Here is a 22,163-nt window from a genome sequence, read left to right as displayed (position 1 = left end):
AGTAGTTGATACAGGTCCATGTGGGAAATTATTAATTAAATTGGAGAAAATGGGGATTAATATGAGAATCAAGAGGAGGGTAAGGAACTGGTTAAAGGGGAGGCTACAACAGGTCATGCAGAAAGGTGAACTGTCAGGTTGGAGGGAGGTTACTAGTGGAACTCCTCAAGGATCAGTCTTGGGTCAAATCTTAGGGCTGGTCCACACTAACCCCCCACTTCAAACTAAGAAACGCAACTTCAGCTACATTATTCACGTAGCTGAAGTTGAACTATCTTAGTTCGAGCTTACCGCGGGTCCACACGCGGCAGGCAGGCTCCCACGTCGACTCTGTGTACTCCTCTCGCGGAGCAGGAGTACCGGCGTCGACGGCGAGCACTTCCGGGATCGATTTATCGCGTCTAGACAAGACGCGATAAATCGATCCCAGAAGATCGATTGCTTACCTCCGGGTCCGGCGGTAAGTATAGACGTACCCTGATTCAATGTTTTTGTTAATGGCATTGGCATGAGAAGTGGGAGTGTGCTAGTAAAATTTGTGGATGACACAAAGTTGGGAGGTATTGCCAATGTGGACCAGGACTGGAATATCATACAAGACAATTTAGATGACCTTGAAAACAGGAGCAATAGAAATAGAAATTTAACAGTGCAAAGTGCAAGGTGATGCACTTTGAAACTAACAAGATTTTTTGCTATAAACTGTGGATGTATCAGTTGGAAGTCACGGAGGAGGAGAAAGTTGTTCTGTGATCGACCAATACACCCAAATCTATGAGCCATCAATTTGATTTGGGTGTGAAGAAGGCTAATGCGATCCTTGGATGCATCAGGTGAGGTATTTTCAGTAGAGACAGGGAAGTGTTAGTACCATTATACAAGGCACTGGTGAGTCTCATTTGAAATACTGTGTGCAATTAAGAAAGATTAATTCAAACTGGAACAGGTGCAGAGAAGAGCTAGTAGGATGATCTAAAGAATGGAAAACCTACTTTACAAGAGGAGTCTTAAGGTACTCGGCTTGTTTAGACTAACAAAATGAAGGCTGAGGGAAGATATAATTGTAAGATAAATAATTCCTCTTCCTCCCTGGTGTTCAAGTTAAGGAACAAGTTGGCACAAGAACAAATGTCTATAAAGTGGCCATCAATAAGTTTAGGCTTGAAATTGATTGAATATTTCTAATAATCAGAGGAGTGAAGTTCTGGAACAGCCTCCCAAGGGCAGCAGTGGAGACAAAAAACCTAACTGTCTTCAAGATTGAGCTTGTTAAGTTTGTCCAGAGGATGATATGAAACTGCTTACAATGTAGCCGATCTGTGACTGCTAGTAGCAGGTATCCCCAGCAGCTGGTGATGGGACAGAAGAAGGGGAAGGGCTCTGAGTTACTACAGAGAATTATTTACCAAGTATCTGGCTGGTGGGTTTTGCCCACATCCCCAGTGTCTAACTGGTCCCCATATTTGGGGTCAGGCGAGAATTTCCACCCAGGTCAGATTGGGAGAGACCCTGAGGAGGAGGGGGTTTGCCCTCCTCTGCAGTGTGGGGCATGGGTCACTTGCTGGTTTGAACGAGAGTAAATGGTGGATTCTCTGCTATTTGAATTCTTTAAATCAAGATTTGAGGACTTCAGTAACTCAGCCAGAGGTTAGGGATCTATTACAGGAGTGGGTGTGTGAGGTTCTGTGGCCTGCAATATGCACAAGGTCAGAGTAGATGATCATGATCGTCCCTTCTGGCCTTAAAGTCTCAAGTCTCTAAGTAATTGTGCACATTATATAATCTATAAGTAGAAAGTAAGAGCGGCCATACTGGTTGAGACCAAAGGTCCATCTAGCCCAGTAGCCTGTCCTCCGATTGTGGCCAATGCTAGGTGCCCCAGAGGGAATGAACAGAACAGGTAATCATCAACTGATCTATCCCCTGTCACTCATTCCCAGCCTCTGGCAAACAGAGGCTAGGGACACCATCCCCGCCCATCCTGGCTAATACCCATTGATGGACCTATCCTCCATGAATTTATCAAAAATCCATGAGGGTTTTGGGGGGTTTGTTTTGGGTTTTTTGTTTCTTTTGGGGTTTTTTTTTAGACCCCAAAAATACAATAGTCTGTCCAACCTTAATGTGTATGTGGCATCAGTGTTGCACTGTGGCAAAATAGATGGTTGTGAGTTCTATTGAAGCTTGGAGGTTTGCACGAACCAAAAATCCCAATTGAACCTGAAGGAGTGCAAATTATACCTGATATCTTAGGCTAATTAAACTCAGCAGAACAAAATATTTTCTTTGCATCAGAAAGGAGTCCTTTCTGAATCCTATATGATCTAAAATATATTGTAGATTATGATTTTTGATGTGTCCCAAACAGCAATAATCCAGAAACAAGGAAATAGTAACAGGCTGCTGTAGCCACCCATGACAAACCGGACACTCTCTACGCAAAAGAATAAATGGACACAAATCAGACGTCAAGAATTATAACATTCAAAAACCAGTCGGAAAACACTTCAGCCTCCCTGGTCACTCAATTACAGACCTCAATTTTGCAATACTCCAACAAAAAAACTTCAAAAACGGACTCCAACGAGAAACTGCAGAATTGGAATTAATTTGCAGACTTGACACCATTAAATTGGGCTTGAATAAAGACTGGGAGTCGATGGGTCATTACACAAAGTAAAACCTATTTCCCCATGCTAATTTTTCCCCCTACTGTTACTCACACCTTCTTGTCAACTGTTGGAAATGGGCCATCCTGATTATCACTACAAAAGGGTTTTTTTTTCTCCTGCTGATAATAGCCCACCTTATTTGATTACTCTCGTTATAGTTAGTATGGCAATACCCATTTTTTCATGTCCTCTGTGTGTGTATATATATATTTTCCTACTGTATTTTCCACTGCATGCATCCAATGAAGTGGGTTTTAGCCCACGAAAGCTTATGCTCAAATAATTTTTTTTTAGTCTCTAAGGTGCCACAAGTACTCCTCGTTCTTTTTGCTGATACAGACTAACATGTTTCTGGTCACCAGTTCCTTCATGATTTTAGAGCTAGTAGATCTCATCCTCTCATACCCAGTTTTATTCATAGATTGGAAGAAGAAAACAAGGTTTCTTGCTTTTTCAACTATTGGTTTTTACTTTTAATGAACTGGACTGAAGAAAATATTCTCTCTGCATCTGCAGAAGAGACTACTACTGTCAAACTGGTTTAACACTTCAGCAAACTCTAATTCCAGATTCTTAACCAATGGCTTCCACCAATTTAGTGCTCTTAGTTTCTCTAAAACTTGGCAGAAAACATGTACTGCTTAATATTATTTTTCATTTAATATAAAATTTTAATAAATAAAATTTAGCTCTTAAGTAATTTGTAAATTTCACATTTAATTTTAAATAGATTTATTTAAAAAGAATAACTCTGTATTTATTTTTTTTAATCTGATTTGTTTTTAATTGAAAAAATATTGATTTTTTTTTTTTTTATCCATCCTGATTCCCTGGTTCATAAAGCGAACAAGAATGTGACTTTTGTAATCACCAAAACATCATATAATACTATGACAACCTATAATAGGTATTAATCTGATTTAGTCTAGTTTGCATCCTACATTGATTAGTTAAATATAGTTTAGAATTAATGATGTTTTGTTTTGGCCCAACAAGTTTCCTTTCAGCAGTATTGCCTTTAGGAATTGGTGCCTATAAAACATGCAAACTTTGGATGTACAATGTATTTCATTAAAGTACAGTGCTTTCATTGCCATGGCATCTGGCTGCATCACATCTAAAAACTAACATCCATATGTATTCACAATGAGCAGCAATACTAACTCACCAAGACATAAATAGGAAGAGACAATGCCTCAGTTTAGAGACTTTTGGCAAACGGTTGGCTGAATAAATGGGCTTTGATTTGGGTTCTGACAGATTCCTGCAAGCAAAGAAACCCATAGCTGGAGCCTCTCCAGCAAATGTCCTGCTTTCAGGTCTGAAAAGTACACATCTAGAGATTGAGGAAAGTGCCTTACTTTATCAGACACTTCAAATGGTGCATGAAGTGGGAAATGGGATTTATTGTAGCAGCTCCCAAGCTTTATAGATTAAAAGTAGCAAGGTAAATTGCATATAAAGCAGATGGGAAGCCAGTGCAGTGCATGTAACATGTTCAAGCTGACCAACTCCATTAAGCAGAAGGGTTCTTGCATTATGCACTAGCTGAAGTGTCTGAATAGCTCTAAGAGTAGATCCAAATAGAGTGCATAGCAGAAGTCTAACCTGGAGGTAAAAGGCATGGTCTAAACCAATGAAAAGAAGCTGCAATCTCTTAGCTAAATGCAGAAAGATAAAAAGCTTCTACTGCTACTTCCTGGGAGTATAAGAGCAGTCAGGTAAAAAGTACCCAGAGATGTAAATCTCTTTGTCAGGGGCTGAAATAACTAGTGCAGATGGAGCAGTGGTAAATTCCTCAGTTCCATTAGCTATTTCTCTCTAACTATTATTACATCTGTGTTTTTGAACACACTTCAGCCAGCTTATTCTTATCCCTATCTTTGATCTTTCCCTACTGAGAAAGCAAGGAAAGTGCACAGCTTGACTCTGATGAGAAGAAAATTTAGAGCTGAATATCATCAGTCTGCTGACAGCACTATAAGTCAGAGCCCTTCATGACTCTCCTAGAGATCTCACTTATTGAGCAGAAAGGGCAACAAAATAGAATCATGCTGGAAACGCAGAATTTTTGTATTCTACACTACAAGATATTGCTTGTAGTGCTGCTCTAGTGGTTGCAGAGTCAGTGCAGGTGATGAGCTGTCTGGGCCACTGGGGGTGTGTGTGGACGGGCACAGTATCAGACCTGTTTCTACTACAGAATAAAGGTCAACAAGGCTTCTATTCTTTGCTCTTTCTACTGCACTTCTGTTAGTGCTCCTCTACAAAAGGAGCTGAGAGGCAAGGCCAGGCGTTGTCAATTGCACAATGCCCAAAATGTCACGGTTTGTTACACGTTTCCCATTCCCAGACCTGAAGGAAGAGCTCTGTGTAAGCTCAAAACTTCTCTCACCAACAGAAGCTGATCCAATAAAAGATATTTCCTCGCCCACCTTGTCTAATACCCTGGGGCCAACACAACAACATTACATACTGCTTGTTACATCCTTACATGGGACTCATACCAGGAGGTATACTGTAATGCTAAATACTGTAATACTACTTTATGGTTTCTTTTACACAAAAATGACAAAGTTAGTGAAGACTGTAAGGTAAAGCTAAACTGTAAATGTGAACCTGTTCACTAATCATGAAGACTGCTCAATAGTTTATTTAGTCTTAGAAGGTATGCATGCCTCTTCTCCCCTCCCCCCCCCCCCCCATAAAAATGCAGAAAGGTGAACTAATGGTAAGGTAAATGGTAATGAATAGGAGGTAAACTAGGCTAGAAAAGCATTCAGCCCCAAGTGATGCTGATTGAACACAACAAGAAATTTTGGAACATATAAGGAATACCAAATATAACACTTTAGTATTGTGATCTATCTCACAAGGTGAAGAAAATCAGGGCATGTCAGTATTTGGATGGAAGAACTCCAAATATCATGCAAGGTACTGCAAGAGGTGTTAGAGACAGGCACTGTGCTACTGAAGGCATATGTTTCATATGAAATGCAAAACAAAATCTTGACCACTGGTGGTCACTAAAGATGCCATGGCAACTTTATAAAGAGCTGGGATAATAGCTTAGTGTTCTAGACAAATTCCAGTGTTTTACTTACTGTACTGATATCTATATTATTCTTCACTTTTTTTTTTTAATCTTTCCTACAATGTGTAATAGCGCATTGTGTGACGAAGGCATGGTTTGTTGTGAAGAGATTTCTATATATAAAGTTGTCAGTATATAAATCTGTCCCTTTTTCGTTGAACAGATCTACTGCCCGTGTATATATTCAGGCATGTCTACTTAGCATAATGACTTAGGTTTCTCTACTTTTTACTCATGTTAGTCCTGCAGAGCCAACACCTGCTGTATTTTATTACTTCCTGTACATCAACAGAATGATTTACTAGGTTCCAATTACAGAAGCAATCAGCTAAACCTGTGCAAACCCACTGACTTGTGGTTGCACAAGTATCACTTGGGGCATGATTTGAAGTGTTTGAAGTACAATACTGCACAGCTGTAATTGAGGTCATAACTTGGCTTCTTAATTCTTTTTATTGGTAAGGGTACATGAGAAGGAAAAACCTCAGGTTGACTTTCATACCCAGGGTGAGTTTGCAGGGCAGGCATTTAGTAAAAAAAAGACTGGAGGGGGAAGCAGTTTCTTGTAAACTATGCAGAGTTGCTCAGAAATTAAGAAAACAATCGTGGAATCCCACAATGCCAAGTTTAGAAACTTATTTTTCAGAACAGAACCTTAACTCAAAGATCATCCTGGATTTAAAGTGCTATATAAGTGTAGGGTAGCAACAGTAGTGAAATGAAGATTGTCTGGAAAGCAATTGTCAAAGAAAGTCATTAAAAAAACAGAAGTAGGTATGATATGAAAGAGTAGGAATAAATGGCCAATTTTGGCATGGAAAGAGGTTAATACTCTAGTAGCCCACAGATCAGATGCTCAAACTGAGGTTTGACATTTATTCCCAAACTAGAAGAAGGGGTAACATTATGCTGACAACCTTTTCTGATAACATAATTAAGTCAGCCAAGATCAAGGAGGATTGCAAGGTGCACCATAAGGACTCAAGAGAACAGCAGGCAACATAATATTAGTTGAATTTCAATTTAGACAAGTGCAAGATGATGCAAATTGGAGGGAACAATTTAATCTACTTTTACACTCTGCATTACTTATGCAAAAATTGGTTAAGTGTGGTGTTTAATCTGCCTCTCTTCTTTTTTATCTTCCCTGACAGCCTAATCACTGTTGGTTGCATTTGATGGTGCCTGAGTTTTCAAAGAGTCTGCATAATCTTCTGCAAAAATTTTCAGATATGTCTGATGTTTTAAGTAACTATTCAATCATCAATAATCTCACGAGGATAATCAATGATATTATGTCATGTCTAGATTCTGAGAAAAATAAGGTAATCTTCTCAAAGAGAGTTTTTCCCTTTATACTGCATAATTATATCTGAATTTTTGTAGCAGAATACATGGCTTGATATAGTAACAACAACAACAAAAAAGCCCTATGACCAAGGCTACTTTAGGTTCTATATTCTTTGTTTCAATTCCTATTCAATGCAACTACTACTTCCCCTTTAAAGATATATTGAGTACAATGTAGAGATGTTAGCTATTGGCTACATCAAGTGGAAAAAAGGTATAAGATAAGGCTAGGATTTTGTCAGAGAGATCACGAAGTCATGGAATCTGTGACTTCCAGAGACCAGTATGACAGCTGTGGGGTAGTGGGGCTGGAGCTGTCAGCCAAGACCCACAGCTCCCAGCCGCCACCGCGGTTGGGATGCTCCAACAGGAGCTCCTGGCCACCGCTAATCAAGGGTGCCCCTCCAGGCTCCAAGCTGGGTTCCCTGCAGCTGCCCCACTGCCGCTGTCATGGGCAGTGTGGGGACCGTAGAGCCCCAGCAGGGATGTGTTAGACCCTTCTCCCTACCCATTTTGTCATGGATATTTTTAGTAAAATTATGTACAGACCACAGGCTTCTGTGAATTTTTGTTTATTGCCCGTGACCTATCAGTGACTTTTACTAAAAATATCCATGACAAAATCTTAGCTTTAGGTATAACCACTTAAAAAACGTCAGAGGGATTACAATGTATAGGATGCCCAAACAGACAGATATATTCAATATGTTGTCAGTGCGTAGTGCGAACATTTAACTCTCATTCTCAAGGTAAATCAAACTGGTCTATGTCAAATAAGCATGAATCATTTTGCATCTAACTTACACTGGAATCCTGAGCATAATTACTAATTTGAATCTGAAAATATCTGAAAAAGATTGTGATAAACTAGTAAGATTATATTAATCAATCAGTTTCAGAAACCTTCATATTGAATTAATGGATATTTATCCAAGGAAAATTATACATGATAGTGGGCCTTCCTGATTCCAGTAGTTGCTGGAAGTGCTCCAGGAATCTCACTCCAGGAGTCTGATTCTAGCCTTATTATGAATGAGAGTAATAAGAGTTAAGTTTGTTAATAACATTTAGGTAAAAGCCCTGATATATCTAATTGCATTCTGAGTAACATTGCCCAGCTATGAGTACTCTATGTATGAGTAAATGGTTTTGTTAATAATTACTTACTTAAAAGTACTAAGCGTGAGATCCTGGGCCTGTTGAAGTCAAGGATTTCACCTTCTGTGTATAGTTACCTTTGATCAGTAGATCTTAAACAACTTACAAATGTGGGCAAGTGCAATTATTCCCATTTTACAGAGAGAAACAGTTGCACAGAGAGGTGAAGTGACTTGCCCATTATCAAACAGAGTCTATGGCAAACCTCAGAGTAGAACCTGATCTCCTGACCTGCAGTCAGGTGCATTATTTAGTTGCTGTGATGGTGATTGTATGTTAGGGTTTTAATTACCTTTCCATTACAATCCTAATTTTGTGCTTTAGCACACACTCAAAAGTATCTATCTCAGCAAATTCAATCTATGAATTTCCCATGGTCTGCTGGTACAAGATACTTTTTTTTAATTAAATGTGATTTTACTTAAAATCTTTGTCTTAAAAGAAAGACTTTTAGATAAATGGAAATAAGGAAAGTAATCTCTGTACGTTGAGGTAACTACTAGGTAATTTTGTTTCCTGGAAGAAGAATGAACCTAGATCTATCCTTGTAACAAGAAAAATAAAACTGAAGAACCGCCCACTAGATAGCTTTTCTTGGTGCATGATTTAAAGATGCTCTTGTCCCTGCCACACTTATTAGGACCAAAAACTAGCCCCTGGCCAAACTTGAATTGTTGGGATAAATAACTGCTGTAATTAAAGATAAGGGTAGGTTAAAAAAATAGCATTAACATGGATCTCAGAGTCTTCAGTTAGTTTGGCACAACATATTATCCATCAGGCTTCACAATTATGGAGTCCCTCTCTTCTTTTTAGATGCACTCCAGAGAGGCAGGCTGACGCCAATAGTGGAACTTGGACCACCGTTACTTGTTTCAATATCCAAAACACTTATGATAACGCTGAATGTATTGTGTTCCTGTTTCACATTAAAATGGTCAAGCACAACCTTATAAAATTCCACATACCCAGGAACAAACAACTTTTTTTTTTTTTAAATTAAGAATTAAAATCTCATGTATTTTTTTTTTTCATTATTAGGATAAGATGGGTGAGGAGATTTCAAGCCTAGGCTGTACATTTTTGTGACAATTTTTCAAGAGTGGATTAACAGTGCTAACTTTGTAAAGTGAAATAAATTAATTCAAAATCCTGGGATCAGAGCTTTTGGTATTTTTAAGGTTGAGATCTCCTGAAGTAAAGCAGAACTGTGCATCTTAAATGTTAACTTCATTTCTGTGTCACCTGTTGGCATTCCTTGGTAGAGCACCCATTGTCTATCTCTTAGGCCAGCTTTACCAAAATGAGTATTTGTCTGGACTTTTAACAAATGGAATTCTGTATTTTTCCTAGAATTTTAGAAAAGAAAATGTTCATCTTTATGAAGAAGGCAGGTTCATTCCTGAAGAATTCTTCAGGCGCTTTAATAGAACCATTGACGCCTACAAGGATTTTGCAGAAAAATCAGATCATAGTGACTGTGTTCTGCCATCAACAACAGAAACACCAGAGAACAGTAAGATCATAAAATTGTTCCCATTTTTGTTGAGCCAGATCCTCAGCTGGTGTAAATTGGTGTAACTCCTTTGAAGTCAATAAAGTTATGTCAGTTCAGAGCGTCTGAGGATCTGATCTATTAGCTTCATATTTCTTAATATCTGTGACAGTGACTACTAATGCCAAGGCTGAAGTCCCACTGCTAGTACTATAGAATTAAGCTTGATAGCAAAACTGGCATCATTACATAGCATCGTTTATTAATACAGCATACAATTATTTCAGTGTATGTGCTCAGACTGTTTTCACATCAACAAAAATATCCTGGGTTGTTCTTTTACAATGTTCTTAGTACTGCATTTTATCTTACACTTGACTTTTGCTTAACCATGACAGTTTGATCTTTTTGAAAATGTCTTTGGGGATACTGGGCCAATTCAGAGGCGATGTGTAAGGTGCTGTAGGTTAAGCATTGGTAAGCAGGTCTAAAGGTATTTAAGGTGGCATAGTTTATAGGCTGAGTGTCTGGAACTAAGTGTAAATAGCACCAGTTGAAAGTCATCTGTGAATTTGGCCCATTCCCACTAAATAGTATCATGGATTTATGATATAGAGACTTTAACAAGCTCAGGTTAGATTCCCGTGGTTTCATATACTTGTTCCCATTGCAGACCTTAAAATGAATAGATGTTTTGAATTTCTTAAATTTTGTTGCCACGATGATTCTTAATTAGAGGGAGGGAGGGATAGCTCAGTGGTTTGAACATTGGTCTGCTAAACCCAGGGTTGTGAGTTCAATCCTTGAGGGGTCCACTTAAGGATCTGGGGCAAAAATCAGTACTTGGTCCTGCTAGTGAAGGCAGGGGGCTGGACTCAATAACCTTTCAAGGTCCCTTTCAGTTCTATGAGATAGGTATATCTCCATATATTATTATTATTATAGTTGTTTTAATTAGGGCAACATGTCCAGTTGCACAGTTACACCAATAAGAACTGAAAGTACTTTAGGCCTGGATCCACACGGAGGCTGAAGTGTTGCAACACCTAACTTTTTTAGACCCCTAGAAAGTCACAGGAACATCAATGCAATCTACAAAGCCTGAGTTTGCTACTAGGCTCCCTATACAATGAATGGGGAGAGATAGGCACCTAAGAATAGGATCCTCAAAAGCCAGTAGGAAGGAGCTGCATACACTAGCCAATGGGAGATGCTGACAAGCGGGGTGTGCCCTAAGTCCTGCCCCTTTCATGGACTTAGGCACTTATCTCTGCTAGTGATCCATAACTGGGAACTCCTCTCCTGGAGTAGGTGGCTTTGGCGCCTAAGTTGTTTCTTGTGAGAATGAGTTAGGCACCTGCCTCACTCTATGCAAAGTGGCTCGAGGTGTTGGTGCCCACATTATAACTTTTAGTCATTAGAGTATTCATCTGGGATGTGAGAGACATGCAGGTTCAATTCCACCCTCAGGTAGAGGGGGAGAAAGGATTTGAACAGGGGTCTTCTGTGATTCTCAGTTATTACAGTACTTTCCTGAGAGGTGGAAGATATGGAAGTGGATAGGGTCCCCACTGCTTCCTCAGGCTCCCTACCCATCCAATCCCCCTGGCCCCTGCTGCCTCCCTAAGTTCCCCACCCACCCCATGGCCCTTACTGCCTCCCCCAGCCCACTACCCAGCCCATCACCGCACCCTGGACCTGCTGCCTTGCTCCCACCCCCATTGCCTCAAGCTCCCTTCTGCAGCCTTGCACTCCAGGGCTGCCCCACTCCTTTCCTTTTGACCACAGTGCTCTGGGCAGTCATCCCCCATAAAGCCAGCCCTGGGTAGGACACTGCTGTTCAAAATCTCTCTCTCCCCGTGTATGTGAGGAGGTGAAATGGAACCTGGGTTCCCCACATCCCGGGTGAGTGCTCTAACCACTGGACTAAATATTATAAGGTCACTACCGCCTCCTCCTCCTCCAGCCAGATTTTGAATGGGACCCAATCCAGTAGTTGGCCTCTGAGCACACCTACTAGATCAGGCTCCTCAGCAGAGAGACGCACTCCTCCAACTATCTTTCCCTGGTTTGTGGTTCACTCTGAGCATCAGGCAGGAGATAGCCATCCAGGTGCTTAATCAAGGCAGCAGTGTGCAAGCCCAGAAGTAGAAACTTAGGTACTCAGGGAACTCTTACTGCAAAAACTTAGGTGCCAAGTGAGTTTAGGTGCCTACAAGGTCAGGCAGCAGCGAGGCAAGGGTTTAGTGCATCACAGTGACACCTAAATCTGGGGTTTAGGTGCCTAAGTACCTTTGTGGATCCAGCCCCTATAGCCATAATCTAATATCATATGTTAACAGACCAGAGTAGCCCTATAACCAAGTGCCTTATGTAAGGGGATCTGTATTTTAAGTTGCATAATACTGACACTCATTTTCTATTTAGATCCAAGAGTCAGTGTAACAAATCCATTGTTGTTACCTCCTGTTGCTGCCAGTTCCCTTAAGAATGACAGCAGTGACAGTAACAGTAAGTACAAATGATATGTATATGAACTGACATATGTATATTTCCATTAAACATTGGTTTTAATGAGCACTTAGAGGAAAATAGTCTTAATTGTGCAGAGCAATTGGATCATTCTAATATTTGATGGTCGTATTATCCGTAATTACATCAAAATGAAATGACCTGATTCAGTCAGACTCCAGGGATGCCGTACAATTACAACTATGTGCTGACTTTCAAAAATGACAGAATGCAAATCTCTGTATGCTGATTTTCTAGTGTCTTTAGGACTCACGAATCATATGACCTCAACCAACATGCCTGCCCCACCATTTAATTCTAATGGACAGAAAATGAAACGGTTCCAAACTACCACTGAAGTTTTCCTGAATTGGCATCATGATACTAACTCTGTTGCCTTACGATGTCAATTTTGATAATCCTGAACTAGTGTTTATTTGGATACAGCATATTCTAATAGGCCATGTTCAGATGGACTCATTTTCCTCTCTTCCCAATCTTTGTACAACTCCCAGGTTAATGGGTGCATTTTTAAGGATGAAGTTACACATATTTAAAAGTAGATGTTCTGTAGTTTAACTTAGTTAAAATTGCTGCAGACTTAGAGGGTGGTTCTTAGTTTTTACAGCAACTTAAACAAAATAAATTTTAGACCTAGTAAACCCTGAGCTGAGGGGATTAACATAAAACCAACAAACTCTGAGTATGTTATTTAAATCAAGTGTTTGATTTCCCACCTCTGGAGAGTGAGGGGTCTGTCAGAGCCTGATGGAGACTGAGGTGTTGCTCTAATATTTGTGGCAGAAGTTAGAGCAGTACCTGCGTGAACACCCAGAGCCTTGATTTCAGTGTCCTGCCTATAGGAGAGAAAGATGTTTCCCATCTCCTGCCCTAATAAATTATCTGTGGAAGGCATTGGGAACATCACTGAATCTGCCAGCTGCTGCGTTGGAATGGAAGGAGAAGTCATCAGGTATTTGCAGGAACTGCAGTGAGACTGAAAATGGGAAAAAGTTTACACTGGGGAACAAAAGTAACTCCTGGCTTGACTCCAGGAACTACTTCTTTCTTGCCAGCATCCCAGGTTGTAACAGTATTTCCCCAGCTCCTTTTCTGCATCAACAGCCGTGCCATGCTGTATGTCTCTTTCCAGCTCTTTCCATATACGTCCCATGTATCTGGGGTGACTATGTGGTATGGTGGGAAAGCTGGTGGGATGAATGGTGCTGCTCCTGCTGAGGAAGACACAGGGAGAGAGAAGCCTGTGGCAGCCTGCCTTGCTGATGAGCAAGAAAGCAACTCTTGGCCATGAGACAGGAGAAGTTACTAAGAGAAAGGCACTTGTCCCACTCCCTACAGGCCCTTAGGCAAACTGACTCTTGGCTGCCTACATTTCTGCTCCCTGCTTGGCTTGTGGCTCTGCACACCAGCCCCTAGTTTCCAGAAGATTCTCACCCTCACCCACCATTGCCACTTTCAGATATTAGGCCCTCCCTGCCTTATTGCTGTCTCTTTCGGAGGTGTGGTTGGGGGAGATCTAGGGTATGTCTGCACTTCAAGCTAGGGGTGTAATTCCCAGCTCGAGGAGACATATCTGCACTAGTTCTCATTGAGCTAATGGACTAAAAATTGAAGTGTAGCTTCTGCAGTGCAAGTGAAGGAAGGAACTCACTGCCCTGAGTACAGTTCCATCACAGACACTAGGCACACAATCAGATGGCTAGCCCCTCCTGCCACTCATGTCTATGCTCTATTTTTAGCCACTAGTGCAATCTGTGCTAGCACAGGTATGCATGTCTCCTCAACCTGGCTCCCAAACCCCTAGCTCCCAACTGTAGACAGACTCATTGTGTAGAGCCTTCATTCTCTAGCTCTGCAGTTAAGTAGGGGATTGGGACAATCCTACCCCTGATTTCCAGCGGCCAGCCCACCTCTCTTTGGAAGAGAGGAATGTCGCCAGGACAGGAGCTGAGCCCTGGCCAAGTGGGGACAGGAGGTTAGCCCAAAGCCAATCAGCTGGCACATGGGTAGGGCTAGAGAGAGCACACACATAGTTGAGGCCTAAACAGCTACAGTTTTTTTGCTGCAGCTGCTGGGGGGAGTAGGCCCAAATGCATCCTGTATCTAGGGCTATGGGGTCGGCCCAGAAGCAGGCCAGGGGCATAGCTGGAGGAGCAGCCTGCACCCAAAACGGGAGCCTGGACCCACACAGTGACCATGGGATTGATGCCAGGCAATGCAGCCAAGATCAGGACTCCTCACACCATACCCAAGTACCAGTGACTAGTGCAAGGGGCAGAAAATATACTATTTGTGACAGACTCTGGAGCTGGAGGTAGTTTGGACTCAGCTTAAATCTATCTGCTTTAATACTGTTTTCAAACCAGCATCTCCAAACCCAAGTTTCAAACAGGAAATGAAGATCAAGGGTAGAAAGAAATGTAAAATAGGCATTTAGCTATCCATCTGACATACCATTTTTTGCCCACAGGTTAAAATTGAGGATCATTTTGTGGGCATAATCAGGTATTTAGATTCATGAATGATATTAGTTAAGCCTTTCAATATTTGGGCCCAGAAAACTGGACTAGAAACACTAAAGACAGGGAGAAAAACAGATCATTAGGCATTCCCACGCAGGGCTGGCTCCAGGCACCAGCCCAGCAAGCAGGTGCTTGGGGCGGCCAAGGGGAAGGGGCGGCACGTCGGGCTGTTCGGCGGTGGGTCCCTCTCGGAGGGAAGCATCTGCCGCCGAATTCCCTCCGAAGAAGAAAGCGGCACGGTGGAGCTGCCACCAGAGTGCCGCCGATCGCAATTGCGATCGCGGCAAAAACCCTGGCACCAGTCCTGTTCCCACGCCACAAAATATCTAAAGACTGTTGGAGTCTGAGCCTATTAGGAATTTTTAAATGGCGGGTTGCCCAAAACCTGCTGAAACTCAAGTGTTGTCTTGGTGACTCTTACCATATTTTGGGTTTGAAATTTCTATTGTAAGGAAGTAAAATGAGGCAGAACATTTTTTCAAAGTGAAGTTAGACAAGATTCACACTGATGTCAATTCCCCTCTCTCATTCTGTGCTGCCCTCTTCTCCCACTGTGAGCTTTGTCAGCTTCTCACATAAATGCCTCTGCTTTCCTTGATGCCGCTCTTCCTGAGTACATCTATAAGGCCACTAACTTCTTTGGCATAGATTCCCTCTTAAAGACCTATCTGTGCTGTGATTCTAACAGAAAACTGACCGACTGACAAGCTTGAGAAGTCCTATGGGAACAGTGTAAATATAATCTATTTAGAATATAAACATCTGAACATAATTGCATATATTGTACCAATTCCCCATATCTTCTCTCCAGGAGGGGCAGGGGTCATGTAGTAGGGTTTTGTGTTTTGTTTTTGGAAGTACCTACTCCTCTGCAGACATTACCAGAAATAAATAGGACATGATAAAACCTGCCATGACTAGATTCAGTTTCTCCAGGTCTCTCAAATCCACCACCACCTATAAACTCAAAATTATCTTAAACAAATTTACAAAAGTTACAATTTTTCAGGACCTGACATGTATTTAGAAGACTGTGTCCCATATGCCCTGCCTCCCAAGGTACAAACCTAACTGAGTATTCCTTTCAAGTTTGTGTAAATGCTAAATGAAGGCAAAACTGAATGCTGAGGCCTTCTTATCAGAAATGAGACTTTCCAATCAGTAGTGTCTAATTTTAAATCAAGCTAGTTTATGGTCCAAAAACTTGTTGAAATATGTACATTAACACATGTGAAAATGTAGCAATTAACTAGATATCCTTGTATCTAGCTGAATACTTTGAATAACTTTTGCTAAAAGTGTTTTATGTAAAAGTCTACGCACTTGCCGTTGCACGCTGAGACTGGCATCGTAGAGTAGGTGGAGAATTTGTGGTAGGTTATATATGCTACCTTAGGTAACATGTTATCAAATAACTTTTCTGCTGTCTGAGATCTGCAACAACATACATACCTTCCTTTACTCCAGGAAAAATGAATAATAATATACAGAGTGAGGTTTTTAAAAATGGGAACACCCATAGCTTTGGGTAGTTTATGATTATACAACTAGAGTGTATATATAACTGTAAAGTGTCCAAGAAGGAGATATGGCTAACGAACAAAATAAGGATTTCTTTACCTGGGCAGAAGCAATTCTTCATTCTTCCTGAGTAAAATTCTAAAAATAAGATCTGTGTGTATTCAGCAATATGAATTATTTTCATGTTTATTCAAGAGGTCTAGTTCTGGTTCCAAAACCCCTTAGGTCTAGTCCTAGATATGGGGTTAAGTTATTGGTTGAGGCATGGCCCTAAATCTCTGAAATGCACATCAGCAAACCCCTCCCAAATCCAGATTCTTACATTAACTCTGGGAATTGTGGGAGGGCTTGATAAAAGATGTGCATAGGGAGTAGAGACTTACTGGAAGACTAAGCTAGCAGAAACTGCAAATGCTATGGAGGGAAAACAGCCAATGACAGCAGATTAACCAGTTGGTTGTGTGTTCAGTGTTCCCCTCTATTCCACACAACTATGTCAGACAGCTAGATGCAGCATTCTTTCTCCATAGAATATCTACTCTTTCCGTAATGTAATAATCAGGTATCTGTTCTGCTTGACTAAAATTTCCCTTTAGTGTTTACACACCTGCAGGATTCTAGTAGAGTTCAGACTTGATCAGAATCATGATTAAACACAGGTCCTATATTTTATAAACTGCATATTATAGTTATCTAACCACAGCATTTCTTTTCCAATACTCAACGTAAGGTTTTCATGTACCCTGATAATACACCATTTGAGCTGCAGCTCCTGATTCTAAGTAAAACTAGATTAAAGCTGTTTAAATCAAGTGTCCTGTAGCTCAATTTGCAGTTTAGAAGGTAGAACCCTAGGCTACTCCCACAGGATTTTTCATATCCTGCCTTAACTAATTAACCAACGGTCCAAATTCTGGCCTCCGCCTACACATAACTCCTGCTGAGATCAGTGGAAATTGCTTATGTGCATGAAGGATAGGACTTGTGCAATAGCAACAAAAATTCCTGTAAGCTTTTGGCATGAATATCACCGCCAACAAAAACACAAACACCCCCCCCCCAAAAAAACCCCACTTTGAAGGTATATCTCACAGTATTTATCTCAGTTACCTGGGATGCTGAGAGCTGTCATATTATGTGCATAAATTAGCTATTGTTAACAATGGTACCATGAAAATAATTTTTTTCCAGAAAATCTGTCATCACTAACCATGCTTTTTAATTACAGAAGAGGCACTCGACTTCATTAGCAGCCCCACCCTGAAAGTAATAAGCATAGCACTGCCGTCATTGTTTTCTCTTCTTATTGGCTTTACTTTGGGAGCCATCTGCTGGAAGGTGAGAAATATCAAACTTACCTGGTTAGGCAGAGACCAGTTACATTTTATCCCTAAGCAAACAAGTATCTTGATTTTAAAAACTAGGGGCATATAATTTGAACCTCATTGAATTATGTAACTCTCAAATGTATATAATCAGTGAATCTGTTTTTAATTCCTAAATCACTCCTGCCCTTTCTCCCAAATTAAAAAAAATCATGCCTGTTGGTGTGCTAACAAAATAACTCTAGGCCTGAAATGTAGGAACTAGAAATCCCACAACTTCCCAGTTCTCCCAATTTATGTCTTGATGTGGCAGTGCTTTTCCACTTATTGAGGCCTTGTCTGCACTAGAAAGGATTTACTCTTCTTCAACGCTTGCTGAATAGTCAGCAGTAGCAATTGTTAGCCCTTTTTGGTCAGTTCCTGTGCAGCTGCAAGGGCTTCATGGCCCAAGAGTCCAACATCGGAACAGACTTGATGAATCCATGTAATAGGGGGGCTGCCTCTGGCCCGTCTCCACCCCTCATTGGTGGAATTTTATCCCGGATGTTACAAACCACTCTGAGAACAGCATTCGTCGGAACATCTTATGGCATTCTTGAGATATGTCTGAAAAGCATAAGACAGTCTGTGAATAATGGTTCCAGTAGTCTGTAGACCAGAGCAACCATAAATATCTGCATTACAAATGAAGTCATTCCACTTTATGCCCAATATACAACATTGGCATTTTGTGTGGAAAGCCTCCAGCTTTGTCCAGTCTGAGTAGCATACTGTCCATGTTTCGCAGCCGTACAACAGTACGGAGGGGATACAGCTCGAATAGATCCTGAATTTGGTGGTCATGCTGAGATGATCTTGATTCCATATTTGTAGTAAACGACCCATGGCAGGCGCTGCAATACCAATCTAATGGAGAACCTCTGTGTGAGAGTTGGAGGAATTGGTGAGTATAGAACCCAAATAGCCGAAGCTGGAGATTGCTTCGACAGTTTCATTATTCAAAGAGATTGGAGTCACAGGTGGAGCTGGTCCTAGATTTTGCAGCTTTATCTTTGACCATGAAACATGGAGGCCAACCTTAGCTTACTCTTCTCCATTTGCTGGAGTGCCTCGCGAAACCTGTTGGGGCTCTGTACTAGATGAACAACGTTATCAGCATAGTCAAGGTCTGAGAGCGAGAGATCACCAAGCTTATTGCCTACTGACCTGACTGAATGTTGCATTATAAAATCCATTGCCTGACAAAAGAGTGCAGGGGTCAATACGCAGCCCTGTCTGACACCAGATGTACATGGGCAGTGGTTCCATTATGCAGCTGTCTAATCAAGTCCAGCAGAGTGGTAGGAACATGTATGCCCTGTAAGGCCTTCCATAGTGTGACTTGGTCAGCTGAATCAAACGCAGCCTTAAGATTAATATGCGCAATGTGTGGGGGCTTCTTGAACTCATGGTGTAGCTCCGACAACAAGCAAAGGGCCAAAATAGTGTCTAATGTGGACCTGTTCCTTGTAAAGCCTGACTGTTGGGGGCAATGCTTCTGCTGTAGCAGGGGCTCCAAATGCACCAGCAGAACATGTGCAAACACCTTCCTTGGCATGGACAACAAGGTGATCAGCCTGTAGCTCTTACATTCACTGTGCGGTCCCTTGCCCTTACAAAAGGGAAATCACAATACCGTCCTTCCAGGCAGTTGGCAAGGTTCCACTTCTCCACACCAGACAAAAGATGGCCAGAAGTGATTCTGCTACAGGGTCAATAGCACATTATAGCATCTCTTTTGGGGGGGGGGTGGAAATGCCATCAGCGCTGGCTGCCTGTCCATTTTTCAGTTTACAGATGGCATGCTTCACTTCATCCAACATCGGTGCATCAGTACAAGTGTCTGTGTCCGAAACCACAGTGGCTGCCAGATTGTCTATCTCTAAACAAGCGGCAGCTGGAGGGTGGTTCAGGGTGCTGTGAAAACGTTCCACCCAGCTTGAGAGGATGTCGTCATCCGACAGGCTTTGGCTGTCCTTCAGGCTGCCATTTGTAGCGACTACCTCTTGACCACTGCGGTTGCAGATTGCGCAGAATGCCCACTTTAAGTTGAATTTGGCTTAGCCAGGGGAGACACCATCCACCTCTTGGTTATAACATGCCTCACGATCGCGGTGTGACAGGGTGTTAAACTTTTGCTTCAGCTGATTACGAGTGCGCTTATCACCATGCTGGTGGGCTGTGGCATTCAATTTAATTGTCTGGAAGGCCTGCTCTGATAGCCATAGTCAGTGTGCTGGGCACCTATAGCTAGGGTGACCCGACATCCCACTTTTAAAGAGACAGTCCCATATTTAAGCCCTCCTGCAGGTGTCCTGACTTTTTTTTAAAAACGGGCAAATTGTTCCGTATTTTCTGTTCCCCCGCATGCTGCGGGCTGGTTCCATGCTCGCTAGCCACCCACCCACCAGTGGTGAGTGGGGGAAGGGGTGTCCAGCAGCTGACATTGGGGGGGGGGGGTGAGTGTGCAAGGCTGGTGGCGGGGCAAAGCTGCAATGTGCAGGGCCGGACGCTCCCCCTGCTGGTCCATCAGCGCAGCCCCCAGGACCCCACCCCTCATCCTGTTTCTGGCCAGTACTGGCTGTGCGCTGTGAGCTGCGGTGGCTGGTGAGTGTGGGCAGGTGCCAAGCGGTGGCCAGTTACATGTTGTCTCTGCTGCCCACACATTGGCCCTTTACATGCTTCCCCTCTTGCTGTCCTCTCACTGCTGTGCCCCTTCAGCCTCCATATTCTCCCCCCCCCCTCCCCAGCAGAGCGCATCTCACTCCAGGCGCTGTGTGGAGAACCAGCCCTTGGCTGGAGCGCTCAGCTCACCAACAGCCTGGCTGGCAGGCTCCTTCCTTCCCCCACTGCCTCTGGCTGGGCACGCACCCTGAGAAAGTTCAAGACCCTTCGGCCTGGAGCGCTGACCAGGAGGAGCCACGCCCTGCATGTGCCAAAGCCCTGCACAGCGCTGGCATAGGGAAGCCTCTCGCCCCTCAGCTAAGCTCTGGAGTGGCAGGGGGAAGCTATTTCCAGCCTGTTCGTGCCCCAAATCTGCACGATCCACAGCAGCCCCCGAAGCTTCTCACACACACACACACACACACACACACACACACACACACACACACCCCTGCCCTAGGTCTTACCCCCGAAAGCGTGGGGCTGCTCTGTCCCCTAGACACCCTCCCCTGATGAGCCACCTCTCTGGCCAGATTCACTGAAACCCCTGCAGTCAGGTTCCCTGGGCCCTGGAGCACAATGCATCCGTGGGGCTTAACCCCTTCCTGCCTGCACTGTAGCCAGGGGACAGGAAGCGGCTGGGTTATGTCGGTGGCCAGCAGCAGCCTGGAGGTGTTAGCTGCCTTTTGACATTCTGTGGGCAGGAAGAGACAAGCTGCTTCCAGCCACACAGGGGAGGGAGAGGAGAGGAGGAAAGAAGAGATGAGCTCTGCAAAGACACGGGCCAGGTCATCCCTCCCCCTGCACAGTGCTGAAAGGCTGCTGCTGGCCACATTTTGGTGTGAACCCTGGCAGAAATCTGGGGTGGGGGAGCATGTGACCCTGCGTGCCCCCAGCCCTGTGTTGCCCCAGGAAGACGCTGCGCCAGGTACCAGGAGAGGCAGGTCCGTCCTGGAGGGCCCAGCCAGTTGTGGAGGGCGGTGAGCACCAGGCAGGGAGGGTCAGGTCGGTCGGTCACTCCCCCTGTGTGAAAGAGAGATGTACGGGCGTGTGTATGTCACCTCTTCCTATGTGAACCCTAAAGCCTTAGAGAGAAGAAGGTAAATAAGAAATACTGCATAGCTGGATTCTTTTTAACAGGAGCACAGTCAACTTGATAATTTGAATGTTTGTACAGATGCCCCCCGGGTTACACAAACCTGACTTACGGAACTTTTTCTGTAAGTGCGGATTTGTGTAAGTTAGAAATGGATTGTTGGGTTTTTTGGCGTAATGGTCGGGTATACATTTCAGACTTACGCAAAATTTGAGTTACGCAAGGCGTTCCGGAACGGAACGCTTGCGTAGGTCAGGGAGCATCTGTACTGCATAGTTCTGATTGATTGCCATTGAACGAGTAATTTTACCAGGTATCCTATATTCAGCATAGGGAAATACGGTCATCCTACTTATAGCCAATCGTTGGCTCAGCAAATTGGTGGAGTATGGAGGTGAGCAGAGAGCAACCTCGATGTCATCTGGAAGGTCGGCTAGAGAAGAGAATCTATTGCTGACGTTGCTACAAAACCTGTTGGCTAAACCGGCTCGCGGAGAAGTGCATCGATGTCAAATTTCTTTATCATCACAGAGGGCTTACCTGCTCGTCGGAGCGTCAATGCCATGCGGGCAACCACTAGGTGGTGATCTGTGTTCATGGCATATTCCGCACCACAATATACTCTACAGGAGGTGAAGAGACACCTGTCACATGTGGGATGATGTGGTCCAACTACTTCTGAGAGATGCCATAGT

At 42.9% G+C, this 22,163-nt stretch overlaps 1 protein-coding gene across 1 annotated transcript in view; it reads left to right on the top strand.

Annotated features, from left to right (window-relative positions):
* The window catches only part of KITLG (KIT ligand), an 87,073-nt gene that overhangs the window by 61,500 nt on the left and 3,410 nt on the right, over positions 1-22,163 (top strand). Inside the window, exons 4-7 of the mRNA XM_065423341.1 lie at positions 6,921-7,091; positions 9,628-9,790; positions 12,197-12,280; positions 17,573-17,682. Coding sequence (XP_065279413.1) covers positions 6,921-7,091; positions 9,628-9,790; positions 12,197-12,280; positions 17,573-17,682 — 528 coding nt within the window. The remainder of the gene's footprint in view (positions 1-6,920; positions 7,092-9,627; positions 9,791-12,196; positions 12,281-17,572; positions 17,683-22,163) is intronic.

This window comes from Emys orbicularis, chromosome 1 (assembly GCF_028017835.1).
Source record: "Emys orbicularis isolate rEmyOrb1 chromosome 1, rEmyOrb1.hap1, whole genome shotgun sequence".
Lineage (NCBI taxonomy): Eukaryota > Metazoa > Chordata > Testudines > Emydidae > Emys > Emys orbicularis.
The sequence above is the reverse complement of the archived record's forward strand: the minus strand, read 5'-3'. Positions and strand labels throughout refer to the sequence as shown.